Genomic DNA, 24,281 nt, shown 5'->3' with positions numbered 1-24,281 from the left:
TAATATTAAATTTTGTTAGAGATTACACTTGTCAATAATTCAGATTTATACAATTCAAATTCAGATAATTTTGTCATATTTATAGCTTCAAAAAACAGCAATGTTACATTGAAAAATATGAATATTAATTGAAAATGTCGATATTGATATTATGGTGACTTTAAAGGGTTAATTCACCCAAAAATGAAAACTCACCCTCATGCCGTTCCAGATCCTTAATAGCTCCGGAGCACAAATGAAGATATTTTAGTTGAAAGCCGATGGCTCAGAAAGGCCTCCATTGGCCACAATGTCATTTCCTCTTTCAAGACCCATAAAAGGTTAAAGACGTCATTACAAAAGCCATCTCACTACAGTGGTTCTACAATAATTTTATGAAGCAACAAGAATAGTTTTTGTGCGCAAAAAAACGAAATAACGACTTAGATAGTGAAGGACGAATTTCAAAAGAAAGCTTCCTGAAGCATCGGAGCTTAAAGGAAGTGTATGGAAGATTGTGGCCAAAACTGGTACTGCAGGTGTATCCGCTCCTGTATCCCCCCTCCTCCCCTTACTCGAAGTTGCCAGATAGGCTGCAGGATCCACCAGGAACGTTTGTAGCTGCAGCTGTGGTAACTAGAGCAGATCTGGCAACCCAGATGCCCAACTGACTTTGTGATTGGTCGATAGTTGGAGGGTGGAGCTTCAGGCCAAAACATAACATGTCAACATCAAAATCAGTTGAGGGCTGCAACAACAACTTTTAAATGACAAAATCCTGGCCGGACTACTGTTGTCAGTGATATAAGTATTTTAAATTAACATGATTTCTTAATGTCTAGTGACATATCAGGGCCATTTTATGATTAATTTAAAAACATTTCTTACATACAGTTCCTTTAATGAATCAGCATATCAATTCATGATTTGGATCACGTGTCAAAAAGCAAACTGCTGAAATCACGTGACTTTGGCAATTTGAACCGCTAATTCGATATCCTGATTCATAACGGTTCGCAGCTTACGAAGCGGTGTTTTGAAATTGGCCATTACTACATAAGTAGTTATTTTGTTATTCTCTTTGGTTTATAAAATTATTGTAGAACCACTGTAGTGAGATGGGCTTTGTATCGATGTCTTTTATGGGTCTTGAAAGAGGAAATGACATTGTGGCCAATGGAGGCCTTTCTGGGCCTTTCTGAGCCATCGGATTTCAACAAAAATACCTTAATTTGTGTTCCGAAGAGGAACGAAGGTCTTACAGGTGTCGAATGACATGAGGGTAAGTAATTAATTACAGAATTTTAATTTTTGGGTTAACTAATTCTTTGAGGCTGTTAAAATGTAAAGCGATATTTCAGCCAAAATGAACATTGTTGAACACAAAAGTAGATATTTTGAAGAATGTTGGTAACCAGACAGTTGACGAAACCCATTGATTTCATAGTAGGAAAAAATACTATGGGTGCCCTCAACTATCTTTTAATTTTTGGGGGGTGAACTACAGCCTATCATTAATGTGTTAAATTAATACATTTGTTTAACACATTGTTTTTTATGTTACTGTTTAATTTACTGGAAATTGTAAGTGAATATTATTTGTTTTAGAACCATCTTAATTGTAAAAAATGTTCTACAAATATATTTGAACTTTTAATGTTAATATATTTGAAAACCTTTGTGCTAGCTAGACCATAACTTGCTTATAAAAATAAAAAATATGAAGATTTTTCACTTTTTTAATATATATATACACACACACACATATACATATGCATATAAAGCAAAATAGCGCTGTCAAATTCATTGGCTGTCTGACCTATCGCGTGCGCTTCCGGTGAAAGGTGCTACCCAATGGCTGTCCGTGTTTTTACCCCTCGACTTCACTGCTGTGCTCTCTGACCCCAGTGGCAGCTCACGCTCATTGCACTCCTCTCTCGGGCTCCCCCTCTTCCCACGTCGAGGCTGTTCTCTCTCTTCTGTCTCCCTCCTTCTTCGTCTGTCGCATTTCAGTGAGAGTGCTAGTGGAGAGAGACCCCGGGGGTCGAAGGTTCTGCCCTGGCTGCCGCGACCTCAACCCCTCACGGCTTCCGAGATATCCGATGACCGCCGTCTTTGACACATCAGCGGACAACCCCCGAGCGCTTTTGGGCCAAAAGAGAAGGTACACACAAGTCGCTTTTGAAGAAGAGCGCTAGGGGAAAAAATAGCGAGGCACAAAGCGGTAAATGGGTTAGAGGTGGCTGGTTGTCATGTTCGAGAGAAATCGTTTAGAATTGTCTCGGATACATTGTAATATTTGTTACACCAGCGCAGCGGACACATTATAACAAGCTCGGAGCGATACATTGTAACATTTTCGCGCCATCAAGTTTCTTTCACCTTCAAAGCTCTGCATCTGAATAAAGGAATTATGTGGAGAGCGGAATATTTATTGATTATTATGTGATTAGGATTACTCGTGCCTTGCTTTGTGCACAAATTATACGTTATTTACGGGTTATTTATGCTGTATGAATGAACGTTTTTGTTTCTGCTGCCTTGTAGTAAGAAGAACAGATTTTGCATTACCAGTACAATGAAATATAGACTTTCCTCGTGCAGTCTGACGCCACTTCAGAAGCTTGGCTTTTGTTGACAGATAATTATGGAGTCAGAAGCTGCAGCTCACCTCGAGCTGTTGGTCATAAGTGTTATTAATGTGACCGGTCTGAAGTCGTCCAGGGAGGGTGAGCAAAGTTCAAGTTTATGGCAAAAGGTTAGCCCGCCAGAGACTGTGGTGTGCGTGAGGCGGTGCAGCTGAACAAAATAAATGGATGCAGGTAACAATGAGGGAGATTCCCCCCCCCCCTTAAAACTATCTTGTGTGTTTTTAATTACCTGTAAAACGTATTAACATGGATTAAGGACGATAAATAGACATTCATAGAATATTTTTTAAACAATGAATTGAGCTTTTGTCTTTGTTGGCAGTAAAGCATTGTGGGAAAGGTGCATTTGACAGTTGTAAACCCATGTCGCAAGAACAACAGGAAGCAGACCTGAGGTTCTCAACCAGGGGGGAAATTATGAAGAATAAGTTATGTAAGGAATAATATACAGTTAAATGGTCATTATCATAAAAAGTACCCCCCTGACTGGATGCAGGACCCAACGCTAAGTGCAACAAATTTTAATATATATATTTCTTATGTAACAATTCATGTTGCTTCTTCTTTTGACTATCATATTTAGCATAATGCTCTATTTTAAGTTGTCTGTTATTCAGGTCTTCATTTTTAACCGGTTCTTTATTCTTCCAAGTAATTTTTGGGACTCCTGAACTTCTAGGTTTTTACTACACTACTAATTTTTATGGTGAGCATAAAACCTTTGATAGATGGCCAAGGTTATATGCTCACCATAAAATGAATACTGAAGTAAAAAAAAATCTTGTTAATATGAAAAGAAGACCTTAATTAGGCAAACTTAATATAGTTTAAAAAATTAGATTTACGTAAACTAATAATACTTCTATTGTGAAAATGTACGCTTCTAAAGGAATATGGTGATGGAAAAAAATATGTCAATGTTCTTGTGTTCCCTTGCAAAACTGTCCCTCATGAAACTTAGCTTTTTTTCTTCCAGCTAATAATATGTCAAGCACCAAAGTTTCTTGGTTCAATGCAAAGGGTTTGCTTTCTTTCACAAATGCAAATTTCTTGTGCAGATTTTTCCCCCAGCCATTTTTGTCCACTTAGGGACTACAAATATATCACTGAACTCTCACTTTTACGTTTAATTTGTATAATATTTTTCAATATAACAGAATAGATCCGTAGCCGCATAAATAAGATCATTTCTACCAAAGCGTCATAGATTAAACTTGCCTTGAGGTCAGAATACTAAATATTGTTGATACTGCCTCAGTACCTTCTTGTTTAATTGTATTTGGATTTGCATCATTAACCTTTTGCATCTGGTATGTGGTGACTCAGATCCAAGCCTTGGGACTAAAGGATGCTTGCTAACCGGATCTGCACTGTACCACTGTGACCTGCTCATGCCCCAACCAGAGGTGCCATGGCTCGCAGAATATCCTCCCAGGGGAAGGTCACCATCTCCGTGGATGAGTACAGCTCCAACCCGACCCAGGCCTTCACCCACTACAACATCAACCAGAGCCGCTTCCAGCCCCCTCACGTCCACATGTGAGTGTCTATGTACAGTGTTCCTGTAACTGAAAATTGATTTAATTGATTGATTGACGAGAGAACAGAATGCTGACAGAGAGGACATCTGGCCGCTTTTGTCTCATCTCACCCTGCCAGGTGATCAGAGGCTCCTGCGGCTTCACTTCTGTTGTAATGAATTGAAGTGACCTTTTTAACAATATTTGTCACAGATTAGGCATTTTAATGAGATTTTTTGGGGGGATCCATAACAAGGTTTATGAGATAATGACACTGTGTACATCTAGGTCAGATCAAATTGGCTATTTGTTAATTCGTCATTTTTTGGTCTTTTACAACCATATACAAACATTTTAGGTTATGTATATATCAAACCAATACAGCTACTTTTTTAGCATCAAAGCAGTTGTGCCTAAATTTCTTGTAATTGTAATAAAGATGTTAAGTCTAAAACAGTGTAAGACTGTTATTAACCAGAGGAAGGTCAAAGGTTAGTTGAGTTGATTAGCTCTTTAACAATAGCTCTTTGACCCCAGGGTCAGAGCTCACCTCTAAAGAAACCTGATTATTGACTGATGCTGATGATGGCATAATGAGACCCGGTGCAGATACTAAACAATGGAGCAGCCTGATTAGCTGAGCCTTTGCTGCTTTAATGGTACAATGCAATTAAGGCACATCAGCACAAGCAAAAGGGATCGACCAGGATGCAAGTGCCATTGAATTGCTTTTAGCTTAAGTGTGGAAGAAACGTCTACTTGTTGTTAAATTCTATTATGTAACCCAATGCAATGTACTTTGTACAGATGTGCAGTACAGAGCAATTTATCAGCGCAATATATGGCAATCATGCTGGGAAAAATGACATGGTTCACATATAAGAAGCTTAAAAAGGGGAAGTTCACTTACACTTTCGATTCACTTACATTTAATTGCAAACCTTTTTGAGATTCCCCATTCAGCTGAAGTTGTTTTGGACCCCACTGACTTTCATTGTGTGGACATTCAAAGTGTCACTTTTTATAAAGATTTTCTTTAGTATCTTTAATCTTTTCTTAATTCGCTAATACAAGTCATCTGTACATATAACAAACAAACAGAAACAAACACACTCTTAATTTCCACAGGGTAGAGCCACTTCCCTACGATGCGCCGAAGCCTGTGGGTCATACACGCTTCGTCTGCGTCTCAGACACACACTCGAGGACAGATGGAATCCAGATGCCTTTTGGTGATGTGTTGCTTCACACGGGCGACTTTACTGAGCTCGGCCTGCCGTCTGAAGTGAAGAAGTTTAATGACTGGTTAGGTAAGTGAGCAAAACCAGTCCTGTCGCCTTTGCCGACAAGAACTTCCCCTACTGTCACAACACAAACTCCCAAACAAAATGTCAATATTAATGATACTGTTTAATTCACTTCTTTCAAAAATGGAAGAACTGAAAACAAAAATGGTTAACTGAAAAGCTGTGCTGTTTAGGGTTTGTTTTAACTGCAAATACTTTTTCCATTTAGCAATTGAAAATCTTCGCAGTGCCCTATTTTAAGATTGATGCATATCAATGTTGAATATTTTGTCGATGCCGAAACTGTAGTTATTGTTACATAATTTTGCCTGAATTTAAGAAGCTGCAATGTGCACAGCATTTCTAACGAGTAGGAAGGCATTTGCTGTTACGGGAGGTGAAGGAGGTCAAATTGGAAATTGAAAAATGCCCATCTGTTGGCTTTAATAGGTGCCCTTCGGTCTGGTCTCGTTGGCCTCGGCAGCAATTCGCTTTGATGAAATCAAGGTTCTTTAGGGTTACAGAGGTCAAAACGATTGTTTATTTGATGAAATCAAAGTCATGCTTTTGCCTACCTATGTCAGCCACAGTGAGCTGTAAATTTGCTTCTGGTTGGTCAATGCCTAACATGTCACTTCTCAGCGTTTGAAGTCATATGGCCACAATGCAGCAAAATATTGTTGTCCGTCTGCTGCCAAAGTCTGTCATTCTCATTATCTGTCTCCTCTTACAGGCAGTCTTCCCTATGAGTACAAAGTTGTCATCGCTGGAAATCACGAACTTACCTTCGATAAAGACTTTATGGCGGAACTCGTAAAGCAGGATTACTACCGTTTCCCCTCAGTGTCCAAGCTGAGGCCTGAGGATTTTGACGACGTTCAGTCCCTCCTTACAAACTGTGTGTACTTACAGGACTCTGAGGTCACCATTAAAGGATTCCGGATATACGGGGCTCCTTGGTAAGGATTTCTAAATCATTGTTTGTTACTTTTTGTTTGCTGCATCTGTCAAGCAGAATATTTATCAAATATTTGAATCTGATATCTACAGCAAAAGCATAACCGGGTTTAGTTTATGTAAAGTGACTTCTAAATTAGCCATCACTGTGTACAATAGTTAAGCAAGTTTCTATGTCAACATGAAATCACAATGAACAGTTTTTACTTAACACTCAATTTGTACACATAAATGAAAAAATACTTTTTTTGTCTTTTTACTTGTTCATCAAAATGTAATACATAATGTTACCAAGGCCACTTAAGTTCCATGATCTGGGTCACACACACCAACAATAAATTCCGGATGGATAACATAATCTACATGTTTTGTTTTTATTCATCAAAACATATTATGAAATTAAATGGGTTTAGTCATTTCATGTTGACTGTAGATCTTGAACTGTCCCCTAAATAGTACTGGGATTTAAAAAAAAAAAAAAAAAAATATATATATATATATATATATATATATATATAAATAAAAATTAAATAGTATGTATTAAATAATAATATGAAATAATAATGGTACTTGGATAATCTGATTTGATCAGATATGGTACTTGGTCTGAAAATGTTAAGAACCACTTCTAAAATATTTAGAAAATCATTTTTAGTTAACCATATTTCCAAGACGACGTTGTTTGTTAACGTTTTCATGTTTGCTTGCTTTTTTTAGGCTTATGTAGAATGTAGCTGCTTTAAGTTTTTTGATAAATCTCCATAAATCACAATCAGTGCTCTGTATGTACAAACCATATGGAACATATGTCAAGTCCGTTAGTTAAGTAACAGATGGCTGATTGACCTACATTAAGTCTGTGTTTGATTCATTAGAATCAAATAATGTTTATTGTATGATTTCTCATGGCTGTCTTGTACCTGAAGATCAGCTGATTGACTACAGAGAGACCTCTGTAGACCAGGGTTATGCTAGACACCGTTGTACTCTCTGCTCCGCTGGACACGAGACATGTTCTCACTCGCTACAGATAGTGTTACACACATACACGCACGTTCACTCTCTCTCTTTCATTCCATCTATCTTTCTTCCTCTGTTACTCTTAACCCACATGCAGCCGTCATCACACATTGGCATCTTTCATGCAAAGACCTCAGCGTCTGATAAGCAGACCATTATCTCAGTTAACCCCTCACCCACTGGGCTGCCCCCTCTTCTACGGGAGACCAACAGAGCTGTGTTAGATTTCAGGTGTGAATAGATGCCTAGCAGTGTTTGGCACAGAGAGCTTTGTGATAGTGAGACACAATAGTCGACGGTTACTAGAAACAGTTTATCACCTGGACTTGAGACTATGCTGAAGCATCAGTTGAAATGGTTGACAGTTGCCTCTTATTTAAATTAAAAATATGTGTACAAATTGAATGAGGCTTTTATTATCATCCATTTTCTGGTCACTATATGTCTTTGATATCTAGTTCCGTCTTTGTGAAAGACTTGTTGGGCCCACTAATTTCAATGACAATAATTTCATACAAAATATATGTTTGCATAAAATTTTTTCCCCTAATTTAAATGTTAATGAATCCAAATTATTCTAAATAAATATTCTAAATCTCATTGCTTAATCAATGCAGGCTGCGTTTTATTATATAAATATATTTTAACACTGTATATATGATTTATAATATAAATATATTCATATTTTATTATTTAAAATATAGTATAACACTTGTAGAGTCACTTAGTTATTTTGTTTATAATAATAATAGTAGGAATAAAAAATAAAATTATATTTTCATTAATGAATCCAGATTATTCTTAATCGGACCAAAAATCAAATGGGTAAATTTTTGGAAATTGTGACTTGTACGTCAATTATACTGAATAAATAAGCTTTCCAGTGATTTATGGTTTGTTAGGATAGGTCCATATTTGGCCGGGATACAACTATTTGAACATCTGGAATCTTGAGGGTGCAAAAATATCTAAATATTGAGAAAATTGGCTTTAAAGTTGTCCTAATGAATTCCTTAGTAATGCATATTACTAGTACAAATATTTTTAAAATATATATATATTTACAGTAGGAAATGTTCAAATATCTTCAAGGAACATGATCTTTACTTAATATTCTAATGGTTTTTCACATAAAATAAATAATTTTGACCTATACAATGTATTATTGACTGTTGCCACAAATATACCCGTGCAATTTATGACTTATGGTTTTGTTATGACAAAATGTTAGATGTTAGACAAATGTTAAATGTTAGACAAAATACATACATGATTAGTGAATAAACTCACTATTTATACCACCACATTGTGATTTAAATCTCTTGTAAAGCATAAACACCAAACATAAAACTGTCTTTAGTATATCGATCTAAAATATCTATATAAATATCTAAAATGTCTTCTGTCGGGTGGAATTAGAATGCTAATTTTGGTAAGAAGTGGGAAAACCAGACATCTGTGATGGGTGGTCTTGGTGGGGGTGCTCTTTGGTAGTAGTTTTCCCAGCCTCTCTTGCAGGAAGTGCTTTTTGTTCCAACACATCCTGGTGCTTTGTTGAGATCCAGGATCAAAACGTAAGGCCGACCCCGGTGCGCCCCTCAAAGTGCATGCCCGCAGTGGGCCGCTCTGACCTGGCTGACCTCAGGCCTCAGCTATCAAGGAGGTCATTTACACGGCTTCATTCTTCTTCCCTACAAAGTGCTCGGTCAAGCTTGACTCCCGTCTGGCTCAAGGTAGAAGACGAGCCTGTTTTATGTTTATTTATCGGTATTCCCTTTCATGGCAGAGCTCCTGTCACTACATTGACCTTGACTTGATTACTCTCTGTCATACCAGACAATTATCCGATATACCTTTGCATGCCTGCCTAACCAGATCATCCAATAGAAGCGGGACTATCTCGCATAGCTTAGCAACCGGTATCCTGATAACGGCGCGTTTGGTAATCCTACTTGCGTTACGCCTGATATCCACTCTGATACGTGTCGCATATATTCCAGCTTGCAGCTGTGATTGGTTTGATTAACGTGTAAGCTTGTTGTGCTAGAAAATCAAAGGCTCCCTAATCCTCTTAGGAAAGGCAGGCGTAAGTCATGTGACCCAAGTTCATTTTGGGTGAGTGTTTGCTACGATAGATAGTGTGGGGGGTGTTGTCTCTCTTGCTGCCATAGAAACCATATCATAACTTCATCTTCTGTGCTAACGTGTTTTGATTATGATGTGCTTATGAATGAATGAATCGGGATGTGGGTTTTTAGGGCACACACAGCCAAGCTGTTAATCTGCATTAGTACAGAACTATGGATACTAGATATGAAGTGTGCACGGTTGGGAAGTGTCCTCACCTCATGAGATGGCTCATGAAACGTGATACATGTAAGGCAGAGGAAGCATTAGTGTAGAGTTTTCTTTTTGTTCCTTGTGTTATAATGCTAGAGTGCTGGAATTTATTTTTGCTGGAATTTGTTTTGCTGTGCGAATGCAAATCACAAAACAAAGTTCAAGCAAATGTGTCCTCACTCCTCCTGACAACTGGTATAGAGATGTAATTTTATTGTATTAAAATAAAAAAAATGCAAATTGCAATTTTTTCACCTTCATATTACAATTCAAACGTTTAGAGTCAGTAAGATTTAATGACAGAATTAATGCTTTTTTATAGCAAGGATTTATTACATTGATCAAAAGTGACAGTAAAGACATTTCTAATTTTACTAAATATTCTATTTCAAATAAATGCTATTCTTTTGAACTTTATTCATCAAATATCCTAAAAAAGTATTACTGTTTTTAGAAAAATATTAAGCAGCATGACTGTTTTCAGCATTGACAATGATAAGAAATAGTTTTTGAGCAGCAAATCAACATATTCAAATGATTTCTGAAGGATCATGCGACCCTATAGACTGAAAAGTAATGACGCTGACAGCTTTGCCATCACAGGAATAAATTACATTTTAAAATATATTAAAGGGATACTTCACCGCTTTTTCATAATAAACTATGTTATTCCCTTAACTAAAACGAGTTGATACATACCTCTCTCGTCTGAGTGCTACACTTAATCTTTCTGACGCGCTGTGACGATCTGATAGCATTTAGCTTAGCCCACAAAGCCCAGTTCGTACACTATGGTACCAAACAAAGATCAATTCAGAAGCGACCAAACACCTCCACATTTTCCCTATTTAAATACAGTTACACGAATAGTTGAATGATCAAGTATGATGACATAAAATAAAACGTGGCGCTTTTCTAAGCAGATTAAAAAGGAGAACTATAATGTATGGCGGAATAGCACTTCTGAGAGTACTTCGGCTCGGTGCAGTAAAAAGTCCCGCCTGAAAAATCCTTCCTCACATCTCCCCCTCACCCTCTCATTTCTTTCAATCGGTTGAGGAAGGATTTTCGAAAAGCGCCACATTATATTTTGTGTCACCATACTAGGTCGTTCAACTATTCGTGTAACTGTAATCGTGTAACTTTCCTCATCTAAATTGTCCACCTTTTATAAAAGATTCCATTTCCACTGCCAAGGATGAGAAATATAAACAGTGTTAAATCATGTAATACACTGGCTTTAGTAAAGATGTAAAATTTGACAGGCTTGTTAAAAACATCTTGAGAGCTTAATGTGTTAACATGTGCTGCACCTTGGTAGTGTTAGACTCTTGAAGGCCTGCTAATGAATATTAATTGACTCATCTGAATTGAGCTGACTGAATTAAGGTGTTAAAAAGAATATATAACAGTCTGATGCTTGTCATCGCTCTTCTGATTTACACAATACAATGGCTTGCACAAGTTTCCTGTGAATCAGTCTCATGGCCTTAGTGTTGCTACTACACTCTTCCCATTGAGTTATAAGCATATGATTGTTACCCTTTTTTTTCGTTTTCATTCGTTATTGACCTTCATAGAGAAAAAGCAAAACTTGCCTGCTGTTCGCAAATGTAATTACCTCGTCCATCCGGTCCTCTCAGCTATCAACAGAAGCCTCCTATAGCAGCAACAATTTTCTCTGGCTCCTGCTGACAAGCTACCTGCTCACGTCACTGATTGTAAGCTGACCCCTGGCCCGAAGGTGGCGTCATTTGTCAGTGATAATTAACAGCTGACATCTCCTCTGTTAGGCCTGCTGATGCCTGGTGGCGGTTTGGAGGGCATAGACAAAGAGAGAGCGAGCGATGGACCAACTAGAAAAGGGGTCAGATGCTGTTAGTAAGCAGGCTGTATGGAAATATGATGAAGTTTCTCTCTCTTCACAGGCTTCAAGTGTGGAGTGGGGCACTCCCCCCCCCCCCCCCCTTTTTTTTTAATCTCCAGAGGGGATTGTGCTATTTGTTTTGAAGGCACGACATATTTTGTTTAGTCTTAGACACGTCGTCTACCTTTGTGGTCTAAGTTTATTTAAAAATTTTGTTGGCAAGTTTTGTTTTTTTAGGGTTTTGGTTTTAAGTTGCAGCCTAACAAGCTTTAGTGCAACACGACAAATGTAATGGCAAGTATTTTGTTTGGCGATGAACAGCTTTTGTTCTATTTTCTTCTTCAAAGTAGAAACAGAATAAAGTAGTTTTTATTCTTTCTTTTTTTTTTTTTTATCGAGTCTTGTTTTTATTGAGCGGCTAGGCCTATTTTCCTTGTTTTGATTGTTTGGATTCAGGGGTTCAAACTTTTTTCTTAGCTACACTTCTATTCATACGTTTTGGGTTCATTAATATTTAAAGTATTATAATCAGTAGAACTGATAACACAGAATTGATAATAATAAGAAATGTTTCTTGAGCATCATATCAGCATATTTGATTTCTCAAGGTTCATATGACATTGAAACTCAAAATTGAATAATGCATCACATGAATAAATTACATTTTAGTATATATTGAAGTAGAAAACTGTTGTTTTAATTGTAACAATAGTTGTCAATATTAGTTTTTACTGTATTTTTTTTTTATCAAATAAATGGATCCTTGGTGAGCATAGGACACGTCTCTAATATATTTGTTGGCAGTCTATCTTTGGTATGTGTGTTGCACAAAAAAACGCTAGACAGGAAATCCCAGCGTCTCATTTCCTCTCTACTCTCTCGTTTCTCTTTTCGTCCTGTATTCATCACTTCTTTTTCTCTCCTGACCGTTGATAACGTCTCCAACATCACTTTTACAATCACACATCTTTCTCTGATCCCCGCTCATTTGGTCATCCTGCTGTCAGGGGCAGATAAATATTTCAGTAATCCTTTTTGCACGCGAGGTGTTTGAAGGACTGGCAGGCCTGTGCATTAGTGTGGCCACACTGATTCCAAAGCAAGCACTTGCGAGTGTGTGTGTTTGTGTGTTACTGAGGCACAGCCGGCTGGCTGCTCCTGTGTGCCACTGTGAGTGTGAGTGTGTCCAGGTCACCAAGAGTTCATCAAAACAAAGTGCTGACACAGTCAAAACAAACACACACACACACACACAAATAAATATACACTTGTTTCTCAGTACTGAACACGGTTTCTGACATTGAAAGCTTTCTGTTTCTGTTTTTGAAAGATTTGTTTTCTTAATGTACTTTACACTTTTCTTGTTATTTATTTTTAAGATTATTGGACTTTTATATTATAGTTAATTCTAATTTAAATAAAAAACAAAAAGTAATTTATTTTATGATCTTTAAATTTATTGCATTATTGTTTAGCTGAGGTGATTTATTTTGTGATAATTACCAGCAGACTGCACATTATCTCACTTATTACACAGCTACTTAAATAATGAATGGACATGAAATATCGATTGAGAAAAAGGAGACCGCAAAATTGATACGAGAGGCATGAAACTAGCAATCAAGTATTCCAGAGAGCCCTGTAGTAGTAATACATTTATTTTATGTGGGGATATAATGACCTCTCGTTGATGACTGGCTTGATGTGTGGATGAAACCCGGACTTGGACATTGACGTTTATGTGCGAGTTAAAGCAGACGAGCCTGAGTATGTTTGCAGGAAAACTAACAGGGTTTGAGAGATTGTACCCAAGGGTACCGGCCTGGTTCGAAAGCAACCACTCGCCTTTATTTGCCTTCCCATCAATCATCCATGGACAAGTCTACATACACACACTTAAATTGAGACCTCAGCAGCCATTTCCTGTGTTCAGGCTCTATTTCATCCACTATCAACTCCATTCTCTCCAATCTATGAAGAAGCGTTAATGGATAGACAAACAGTGGAGACTGCAGAGTCTATGAGCTCAGCTGGTGATGATGGACGTGTAGTGTCGAATCCATATGACTGTCCTCTTAAGTTTGGTTAAAGAGGATGGCAGTAAAGTGACAGCTTGTATTTGAATATTTGTCTTAAACACAAAAGAATAATGTTTATCACTGTGTGCGAATCCAAGACTAGGCCTAGACCAGTAACCAGGTCTGATGCAATCGATGTGGTTATTGTACAATTAAATTGAAATTTAAAATAGCTTTTGTTAATCGAAATACAATATAATATCAGTGAATTAAGAAATGTAGCTTTTAAACAAAACAGAATAAAATAAGCTGGTTTAAATACTTTGTATTACTTGCATTTGCATTACTAAAACTAAACTAAAAATAAATGAAAGGTAAATAGATATCAGAAATACAAATCAGAAAACTTTAGTAAATAATAAATAATAAAATCAGAAATAGACAAAAAGATACAACTAATAAAAATGACAAGTTAAAGTATAATGAAAAATGAAACTATAAAAATAAAAGCTAATAAATAATATAGTGGTATATAAATAATAGCAAAATAACACACATGTGAAATTGTTCTATGATTGACATTTATTTAAATTAATTAGTAACGGAAAAAAAGAATATGTTAAAATTATGAACATTAAACGCACCTGTAAATTACTCTTATCTGAATCATTTAGACATTTACCGCCACCTACTGGCAGTGTTAGTTTCTTATTTAGAGTATTATTTAATTTTAAAAATCCATAATTTTCAAACATTCCATAATAAAAAAAAACATTAAAAGGATAGTAAACACAAAAATGAAAATTCTGTCATCATTTACTCATCCTCATGGCCAAGTTTGTGTAATAAATTCTATATTAAATAAAAACATTTTTAAAGCTACTTTTTATAATGTCTATTTGATGCTTTTCTCATTTAACACAATATCTTTAAATGATCTTTTGCAAGATTAATTAATCGCCAAGTTTTTGATTGTTTGACAGCCCTAAAATACACACACGCGTACACACACACACACACACACACACACACACACACACACACACACACCTATATATATATTTATATAAGCTAAATATTGTTTTGTAAATCTTGAGTAGATGCTGGAACCTGTGTCTGGTGAAGAAATATATTTGGAAAACATTTTTGCTATTTGACAGACCCTGTTCCATAGTTGCCAAGTCCGTGTATAACGCGACTTTGGGCTTCTTTTTTTGGCAAGTCGCGTTAAAAAATCTCAAGTCGCAGGTTGAGTCGGTTATTTGGGCTAATTTTAAAAAATGTGGTTGCTTGTCATAAAATATGATACGCATCTTCGTTTCTTTACATTTATGGTCGCTGTTTTGTCCAATACATTGACTGATACTGTCTTCTCACAGCTATTTTGTCTAATCTGCTTTTGTCTTCTGACAGCTAAGCCATTCAATGCAACATGCTTTAGTAATTCGTCCTCATACATCCCGCCTCCTTCTCCCACTTATTGAAGAAAAATCACATTCAACGTGCAGGCATGTGACGTTATAAATGCACGAAATGATAGTTAGTAGACGTAAATAGACGTATACATTTTTACAAACAATGCAACCAGCAGAGATGTACTAAGATGGAAAGGAAACAGGGAGGAGAGGCACCTAATTTCAAAAATATTTTTCTAATGTATATTAATACAGGGAGGCTATTGTAAAAAGTATACAAGTATGCTAATTATAACAGTAGGTATAGTTTTGAATTTATTTTATTATAAATATGTGGCTATATTGTAGTGCTCCGACTATGGGTTACCATAATTGGCCATTTCGTCACTTTTTCTCTTTTTCCATCTCCAAACTTCTGTTCACAGAGATCAGAGGATTATTGTGTGGCCTTTTGCCATTTGAAGATTTTTGTAAAGTCACATCTTTTTTTGCTTTTTAAACTCCGAGAGTTTTCAGTTTAATATATTGCATGCTTGTTTATTTATAAAAAATGATTGATCATAAATTATATTGATGATAATAATAATATTGGACTTGTTTTTGAATCCGCGTTGCTTTTTTGTCTCACAAGAGTTGGCAACACTGCCCTGCTCCCTTGCAAGGTTTAACTGGGTCTCTAAGTTTAATTGGCAGTTATTTTAAAGCGACAGACTCTATGTTTCTATTTTTCCCTCTAAAACCTTTTTCGTTCTCTCTGTAATTGGTTTTCAATACTCTGCTTCAGGGCTCGCCCTCTATTGTTATGTTGAGGTGGTACAAAGGACTGGGCCCTAGTTCCTCGTCTATTTCAACATAATTCCGTGAATGAAAAAACATCCAGGTCTCAGGGAACATGCAGTGAAAATCCTTTCCCCCTCTAGTCTTAACCTCCTGCCTCTGAGAGTCTCCGACATTGTCAAGTGCTCGTTGTAAAATGACCTCTCGACAGCTGGGCATGTGTGCTCATACATAAATGTATGCCTGTGAATACGGGCAGTATCAAGCTCTTTAAGACTCATTAGTGCTATTAGCTGCTACAACTTAGCTACTTAATATTTGTAATCTCATCCTTCCTAATGTTTCTGTTTTATATTCATCGGGTTCATCAATTAGATAGCCGGATTTAGTAAAATAAAGAAATTTCTTAAGATAAATTCTAAGAAGTTCATACATTATGTTCCTGCCAAAAACAACCTCTTTCTGCACTGCCTGCATATTACCTTAATAATCATAATGTACACACTATTTTCATCAAGACAGGCTTGATGGGATTTCAGCACTCTGTGTGACATTTTTAAATACGTAGTGTATTAAAAAGAGCCTTGTATATTTATAAAATTATAAAATAATTAGTAATCAGTCCCTGTCTGACTTGGTGTCACTTCAGAGTACTCTTGCACATCCCTAGTAATAGTAGTAAGTATTAAATGTATCTACTGTTAAATGGGTCATGAACTGCATTTTTTTTGGAGAGAGGGGGTGGGGGTAGCACTTAAAATGTTAGTATGATTTTTACATAAAAAATAATTTAGAAATAAAACACATTTTTCTTACTCCTTTATAAAGGGTGTGGGACTTCTGTGTAAACTGCTGTGATTGGCTAACACCTTTGCATATGAAATAGCTAAGTATTACATGTGGAACTCTCTCAAACGTTTAGCACGTTATAATTAACGGGGTTCTAATGTTTTTATAGTGACGATTCCAAACAATTTGTTGTTTGTGTTATATGGATATTTAAGAAAAAGTTTCCCTTCGTATATTCAATTTAACAGCATTAGGTTAAAGAAGTTAAATTGTGTAACTATTATTACTATAAATTGTGAACTTCTCAGGTAATATCTGTGGTTCTGATAATTTCAGAGACGGCCAAAATCAGAATTTGAATGGACTGTGAATAAAGCACTCTACGAACTTGGCGTGCAATGCCGCACTGATGTGCATGAATCACTGTCTCAAAGAGAAATAGCCTATTGCAAGCAGAATAATACAGCATCACAACACACATTTATACTTTCTCACACACAGTGTCCTTTTTCACTGTCTTTTGAGTACTATAGTATTTCAAAGACAGAAACATTAACTTTAAATTGGCTTTTACATTAAGTCAGCTGTCACTTTACTTTGGCGCGAGACCCTTTGCGATCGCTCACTTCCTAGCATTAAGATCCTATGAAAGGTAATGTTATTTAGACCAGTGATCCTGTATTGCTCTTTTCTCTTCGTCATCTTACTAACACTCCAGTGGGTGGGGCCAAAGTTGCAATGACGAAGTAGGCGTTGATCTTCTGCAGAGGCTGCCGTTCACCTATCTGTAGATGGCACATTCCACAACAAGCCATTCTCAGGGCTTTTTTTTTTATTAACTAAAAGGGGGGTGAAACACTCACTTTCAGTCAGTGTCATGTCAATCTTGAGTACATATAGAGTAGCATTGCATCCTGCATATCTCCGAAAAGTCTTTATTTTTTTAATAATTATATAAGAAAGATGCGCTGTTCCGAGTCTTTCCGAAAAAAGCAGAGCGGGTGGGGGCGTATCGTGTGAGCGGATGACGAGTGCGCGCCGCTGTTATTGTGTTGAGTGCGTCGTAAAGCTGTGTCATCCCTAACAGCGGGAAAAAACTTTATTCAAAATAAAAAAAATGGCTTTTAATCAGATACAGCCATACATCTATGATCCGGAATCAGACCCAGATATATATTTCTTATATAATTATTAAAAAAATAAAGACTTTTCGGAGATATGCAGGATGCAATGCTACTCTATATGTACTCAAGATTGACATGACACTGACTGAAACTGAGTGTTTCACCCCCCCTTTAGTTAATAAAAAAAAAAAAGCCCTGAGAAGTTGAACAGGAGCAGCAGCAAAAATGACTAGAGCAGGACGTCTCTATGTGGTACAAGTTATACACTAACTATATAATATGCTTAGCGGCTTGTGTTATTTACATATTTATACTTGAATTATATCGTCAATTTTTTTTTCTTTGAAGGTGTACATGTGGGAAGTGCAGTTGTGCACGTGTGTATGTGTTTACGCGTGGTTTGTGTAGACAATTGTAGTAAGCGGACTGGTTTTGCACGGCAGGCTAGTGTTTACATAGAAAGACATGGAATAGTAGCGCATTTGAATGAAGAAGCGCGCTTATTTAGTATATCATTTTTCCCCACTCTTTGTGTATTGTTGTGTGGAGTGCTTTTACAATACACAAACATAAAGTTACACATATAGTGGCCAGCTAAACAAATGTACACGCACTACACATCGCATGCTCCATTGATCAATTAACTATACGTGATCATGTTTGGGCTACTTGATGGGCATAGGCAAAAACACAGACATTTGAATCAGTCTTACTCACCGCCTGCGGTTCTAACGTTGGGACCTTTATCGTTGGGACTGCTCCATCCTTCAGCATTAGGCGATCGGAAAATCCAGCGTCGAGCTGGGCCTTGTTTATGAAACAGTCGGCACCGAAATGCAGTGAACAGACATAAACCTTTGCGCAACTCAGTTGCTGATCCGGAAAAGCAAATTCCATCCACTGTTGCCTTAACGTGGGTTTTTTTGGCAATCTGTACAGGGCTGTCTTGGTCTGGCAACCAAAAACGCACTTTTTCTGTGACATTGTTCATTTCTTGAAGTCACATCACCTGTGCAGCGCAGCCTACGAGCCAGCGCTTTGATGGGCGTAGCCTGTTGCTTTCGCACTCTCCCTCTCTCTCTCACGCGCTTCCGGTAGAATTGTCCGTACGGCCCATACAAGGAAATTCCGACCTATTAACGTCAAGTGGACCCATGATCGAAAAAAACTTGCCGAAACTTATGACTAACCGGAAGTAGTATTTTTGACAAAGAAATACTCCCATCAAACGTCCACCTTAAAGGGGGGGTGAAACACTCAGTTTCAGTCAGTGTCATGTCAATCTTGAGTACCTATAGAGTAGCATTGCATCCTGCATATCTCCGAAAAGTCTTTATTTTTTTAAATAATTATATAAGAAAGATGCGCTGTTCCGAGTCTTTCCGAAAAAAGCCGAGCGAGTGGGGGCGTGTCGTGTGAGCGGAGCTAAAGAATGACGAGTGCGCATCGCTGTTATTGGGTTGAGTGCGTCGTAAAGCTGTGTCATCCCTAACAGCGGGAAAAAACTTTATTCAAAATAAAAATATGGCTTTTAATCAGATACAGCCATACATCTATGATCCGGAATCAGACCCAGAGGCTGCAGTTGAACAGGAGCAGCAGCAAAAAACGACTAGAGCAGGACGTCTGTATGTGGTACAAGTTATACACTAACTATATAATATGCTTAGCGGCTTGTGTTATTTACATATTTATACTTGAATTATATCGTCGTATTTTTGTCTTTGAAGGTGTACATGTGGGAAGTGCAGTTGTGCACGTGTGTTTGTGTGTTTACGCGTGGTTTGTGTAGACAATTGTAACGTTATTAAGCGGACTGATTTTGCACGGCAGGCTAAGTTAGTGTTTACATAGAAAGACACGAAATAGTAGCGCATTTGAATGAAGAAGCGTGCTTATTTAGTTCAACATATTTCCCCACTCTTTGTGTATTGTTGTTTGGAGTGCTTTTACAATACACAAACATAAAGTTACACATATAGTGGCCAGCTAAACAAATGTACACGCACTACACATCGCATGCTCCATTGATCAATTAACTATACGTGATCATGTTTGGGCTACTTGATGAGCATAGGCAAAAACACAGACATTTGAATCAGTCTAACTCACCGCCTGCGGTTCTAACGTTGGGACCTTTATCGTTTACCTGCTCCATCCTTCAGCATTAGGCGATCGGAAAATCCAGCGTCGAGCTGGGCCTTGTTTATGAAACAGTCGGCACCGAAATGCAGCGAACAGATATAAACATTCGCGCAACTCAGTTGCTGATCCGGAAAAGCAAATTACATCCACTGTTGCCTTAACGCGGGGTTTTTGGGGAATCTGTGCAGGACTGTCTTGGTCTGGCAACCAAAAACGCACTTTTTTTGGTGACATTGTTAGTTGTGCACATCACCTGTTCAGCGCATCCTACAAGCCAGCGCTATGATGGGCGTAGGCTGTTGCTTTCGCTCTCCCTCTCTCTCTCTCCCTCTCTCTCTCTCACGCTCTTCCAGTAGAATTGTCCGTAAGGCCCATACAAGGAAATTCCGCCCCCATTAATGTCAAAGTGGACGCATGATAGCAAAAAACTTGCCGAAACTTATGACTAACCGGAAGTAGTATTTTTGACAAAGAAATACTCCCATCAAACGTCCACCTTAACTTTTGAAACTTTGTCCATGTTTAGTATGGGATTCCAAGTCTTTAACAGTGTAAAAACAGCATTTCACCCCTCCTTTAACTAACAAGGAAGTTTTCAGTTCTGAAACTTAAAGGATATTCTATATTCTTGTAGTATGATGACCTCTTATATGTCCAACGCAGAAGGAAAATTTGATTTCTCCGTTCATGACCTCTTTAAGGAATGGCCACATTTACTGCTGCCCAGCAAAATTACACAGGTGAAATCCAGTCATTCCAATAGGATTCAGCATGATTGGGATTTTCGTGCACGGGTGAAAGAGTTTCCCACACAGATATCACTCATTTAAGATGGCCATGCAAATTCCCTGCGCTGACCAACAGAAAGCTGCTTGGTTTTAAAGTGAATTCTGTGTGAGCAGTGCTTCATAAAAGCTTTTTTGCACACATTTTGCTGACATTTCGCTGTCAAGTCACAACCATGCGCACATTAACATTATATAGGCACCTCCAATTTAGTTAGTCCTTTGCGTTCGTTTCAAGCTGTGTTGAAATCCTGCACTGCAGCGCAGCTTCTAAAGTGCAGTTGAGCAGTTGCAGACGTTGCTCTCCGCAGTGCTTCCAACTCTCATTTGTCTGCTCTGTCTCCATCCATCACCCAGCTCTGCTTATCAGCACGGGGTCAGTTCCTGCCCTCCCTACCAAGGCCTACATTTAGCCCTGGCCTTGCACAGCCTCGTCTAGCTGGGGCCAGACACTTGGCCCTTATCAGACTGGGTCTGAGAGTGGTAAATAAAGGTCTGGCCCGGGTTACCGCAGGCTGTCAGCAGGCCCATCCCAGAGGGGAAATAAAACTCTTATTAACATGCTTCTGCTCATTGGTGCTGACAGCTTGATCAATCTGCCTCCTCTGCAGATGACCTCTGCTCCGCTCCGAACCGCTGGACGCCCTGATGGAGACTGAAATGAATAGCTTGAGTTGTGCCTTGGCCTCAAATCTGATGCTGCAATACTCTGAGGCATTTTTAGACTTTTTTTCATGCCTGTGTGTGTGTGTGTTTAAAAAAAGGAAAAGTAATCTGGATACTGTTTGGGTTAGACCATGATGATCAAAAATTTGTCATCTAGATGTCTATCAGTTGTCTGTCAACGAGTGATGTTTAGTCTAAATTTAAATGTACATTTATCACAAACACATAGAGAAAGAACAAGGGAGAGGGAGTTGTTATTACCAGCATTCTTATATATATATATATATATATATATATATATATATATATATATATATATATATATATATATATATATATATATATATATATATATACATTTATATCACTTTTGCAAATACTGTCGACTTCTGCCGTATGTGTGTGAGAACAGCATGCAGGCATGTGTATGATGATTTTGACATTTATGAAGTGTGTAAAATGTGCTTGTCTGCTCCCACAGGACCCCGTGGTTTAATGGATGGGGCTTTAACTTACCTCGTGGCCAGTCTCTCCTCGATAAGTGGAACCAGATCCCTGAAGACGTAGATATTCTTATGACACATGGGCCTCCTCTAGGTAAGCGTTGAGGAAATGTGAATGTAACTGTAGATGTACAGCAAGTATATATCCGTTTGTGTCTGCAGATGGATTGTTGTATTTTAAAGTCATCATAAATGTGACGATACGCCACTAAGGATGTGATGTTGGGCTTTGTCCAGGGTTCAGAGATTGGGTCCCCAAGGAACTTCAGAGAGTCGGCTGTGTGGAGCTACTCAACACTGTACAAAAAAGGGTCAGACCCAAACTCCACGCATATGGGGGAATCCATGAAGGTGAGGGCTTAAGTCGCTTCAAATATACGTGTGTGTGCATGTTTATTTTTTTGTCATTATTTATACAAAAACATTGAATTGGTAAATAAATAAATGTAAATAAAAATAAATTAATTAAAATATTTTCTCTTCTCGTTCTCAGGGTATGGGACAATGACAGATGGCTACACAACATTTATCAACTCCTCCACATGTACAGTCAGCTTCCAGCCCACCAACCCACCAGTCATATTTGATCTCCCCAACCCAGGAAATTCCTGAGACTCATTAAAGCCCCACCCCCTTTTTTCTACATTCTTCCTTACTTAAAATTAATGGTCTTTTTGTACTGCTTGTATTTAAAAACGCATGGAAATGAAATATTTTTTAACGTCGGATTGAAGCCGAAACCATTTGAATGACTATTGTAGACGAAGAAGAACTTGTGAATTCATATTTGTCATTTGTTTGCATCAGTTGCCTTCTGTTTTTTTCTTTTTCATTGGTCATGATCTTAAAAAGTGCATTATAAAGGTACCATAAAAGCGTCAGCAATACTTGACCATATCTGATTTAATATTAATTGTGCTTTGTAAAATTATTATAAAGTTATTTAAAGTCATGAACTTCTTGTGTGGTGTATTCAATTTTGGATTAAATGGGTAAGTTCATACTTCACTCATGTCAAATGGTCCATTGGGTCTGATAATTATTGCTGCAATCAGACTTTGCTCTTTTCTAATCAAGAAGACATCTTTATCTACCAGGTCATTAAACACCATCAGGTGAGCATTTTGTACTCTCAATATTAAGAGTGGCACAGTATGTGCCAAAAGATGAAAGGGTTTTTAAATGGGGTGTTGTGAATTTCATTTTGCATTATCGCTGTGGTGCTTTGTCCTATGATTACAGTTTAGAATAGACTGAATGTGCATATTTTTGAGATCCTTAAAATGCAATGGTCTGAATGTGCATTAAACACATTAAATTTGGATGAGAATTTGCAATGTGACTGCCTCAGGAGATATACAAAGATACATTTGGTAAAAGTTTATCGTATAGATTTGCAATGCCATTGTATTCCATTTTTGAAACTGGAAGTGACATTACAACACTAAGCCATTCATCTCCATTTTAGTTGTGATAATGTGCGTTGTATATTTCACTGTGGATTTGCAATCTTGTGAGCACAAAAAAAAAAAAAACATTTTTATGTAATTTCTGATATTGTAAATGCTTTCTTTATGTTTTGTGACTTTTTTTAATCCATTGTGACTTTTAGCCAAGTTTATATGCAAATAAAACAAGATTTTTATCTGATGAGTGTCATTTTTCTTTTTAAAATCTATCAAAATAAATTTTATTTATGCAAAATATACCATTCCAAGACTTTTTTTCTGTGGTGTACAAAATAAGTTAAGAAGAACGTATGAGCTGCTTTTCCATAGTGAAAGTGGACTGTGACCAGGGGCTGTCAAATAAAAAAAGACATGTATGGGTCCCATGAAGCCAAGTGAAAGCTTTGTGTCAGTAACAAACACTGAAAATATTGCTTAGTTTGGTCACCGTTTACTCTCACTATAAATAAAAGTACAACTTCTTGTACAAATACCTCCTTTTTGCTTCATGGAAGAAATACAATCATGAAGAGTGTATAAAAGAGGACACGGTTTTCATTTTTGGGTAAACTATCCCTTTAAGATTGTTATTTCTTTCCCAAACAGTAAATAACGATGTGTTCACACATTCAATTGGGAGTTTAGCGGTGGCTTTGATTGATTAATGAAGTCCATTAATTACCCCACATCTGTCAGACCCGAAAAAGAATAGATAGCGTTGACAGGGATGGCCATAACCTCGTGTTGTCCTGTCAGATGCTATTGATCATGGACATTTGTCAGCGCAGCCTTGGCGTGCTCGTCTGATGGATGTCACAGGCTGATGCCAGCTCTGACCCCATGTGCTCCCGCTGATAGCAGTGGCAAAGATGTTAAATCAGCCGACTCTTTAGTGTCAACCACCACGAAATGCTAAAAGAAGACGTGAAACGGTTTGCTTTTTTCAACGTCCGAGGTCAGACTCTCAAGGTCATGCTTAATATACGATTCC

General features: G+C 37.5%; 1 protein-coding gene across 1 annotated transcript; it reads left to right on the top strand.

Moving 5' to 3' along the window:
- The first annotated feature begins 1,863 nt into the window (after positions 1-1,863).
- mpped2 (metallophosphoesterase domain containing 2b) lies at positions 1,864-23,485 on the top strand. Its single transcript, XM_067436002.1, has 7 exons — positions 1,864-2,143; positions 3,957-4,169; positions 5,279-5,460; positions 6,170-6,395; positions 21,821-21,936; positions 22,080-22,193; positions 22,336-23,485. Exons 2-7 carry the CDS (start codon positions 4,042-4,044, stop codon positions 22,452-22,454), a joined length of 885 nt encoding a protein of 294 aa, XP_067292103.1. The 5' UTR covers positions 1,864-2,143; positions 3,957-4,041; the 3' UTR covers positions 22,455-23,485.
- Positions 23,486-24,281: the final 796 nt, after the last annotated feature.

The sequence above is a fragment of the Pseudorasbora parva genome, chromosome 25 (genome assembly GCF_024679245.1).
Source record: "Pseudorasbora parva isolate DD20220531a chromosome 25, ASM2467924v1, whole genome shotgun sequence".
In the NCBI taxonomy this organism is placed as follows: domain Eukaryota; kingdom Metazoa; phylum Chordata; class Actinopteri; order Cypriniformes; family Gobionidae; genus Pseudorasbora; species Pseudorasbora parva.
The sequence above is the reverse complement of the archived record's forward strand: the minus strand, read 5'-3'. Positions and strand labels throughout refer to the sequence as shown.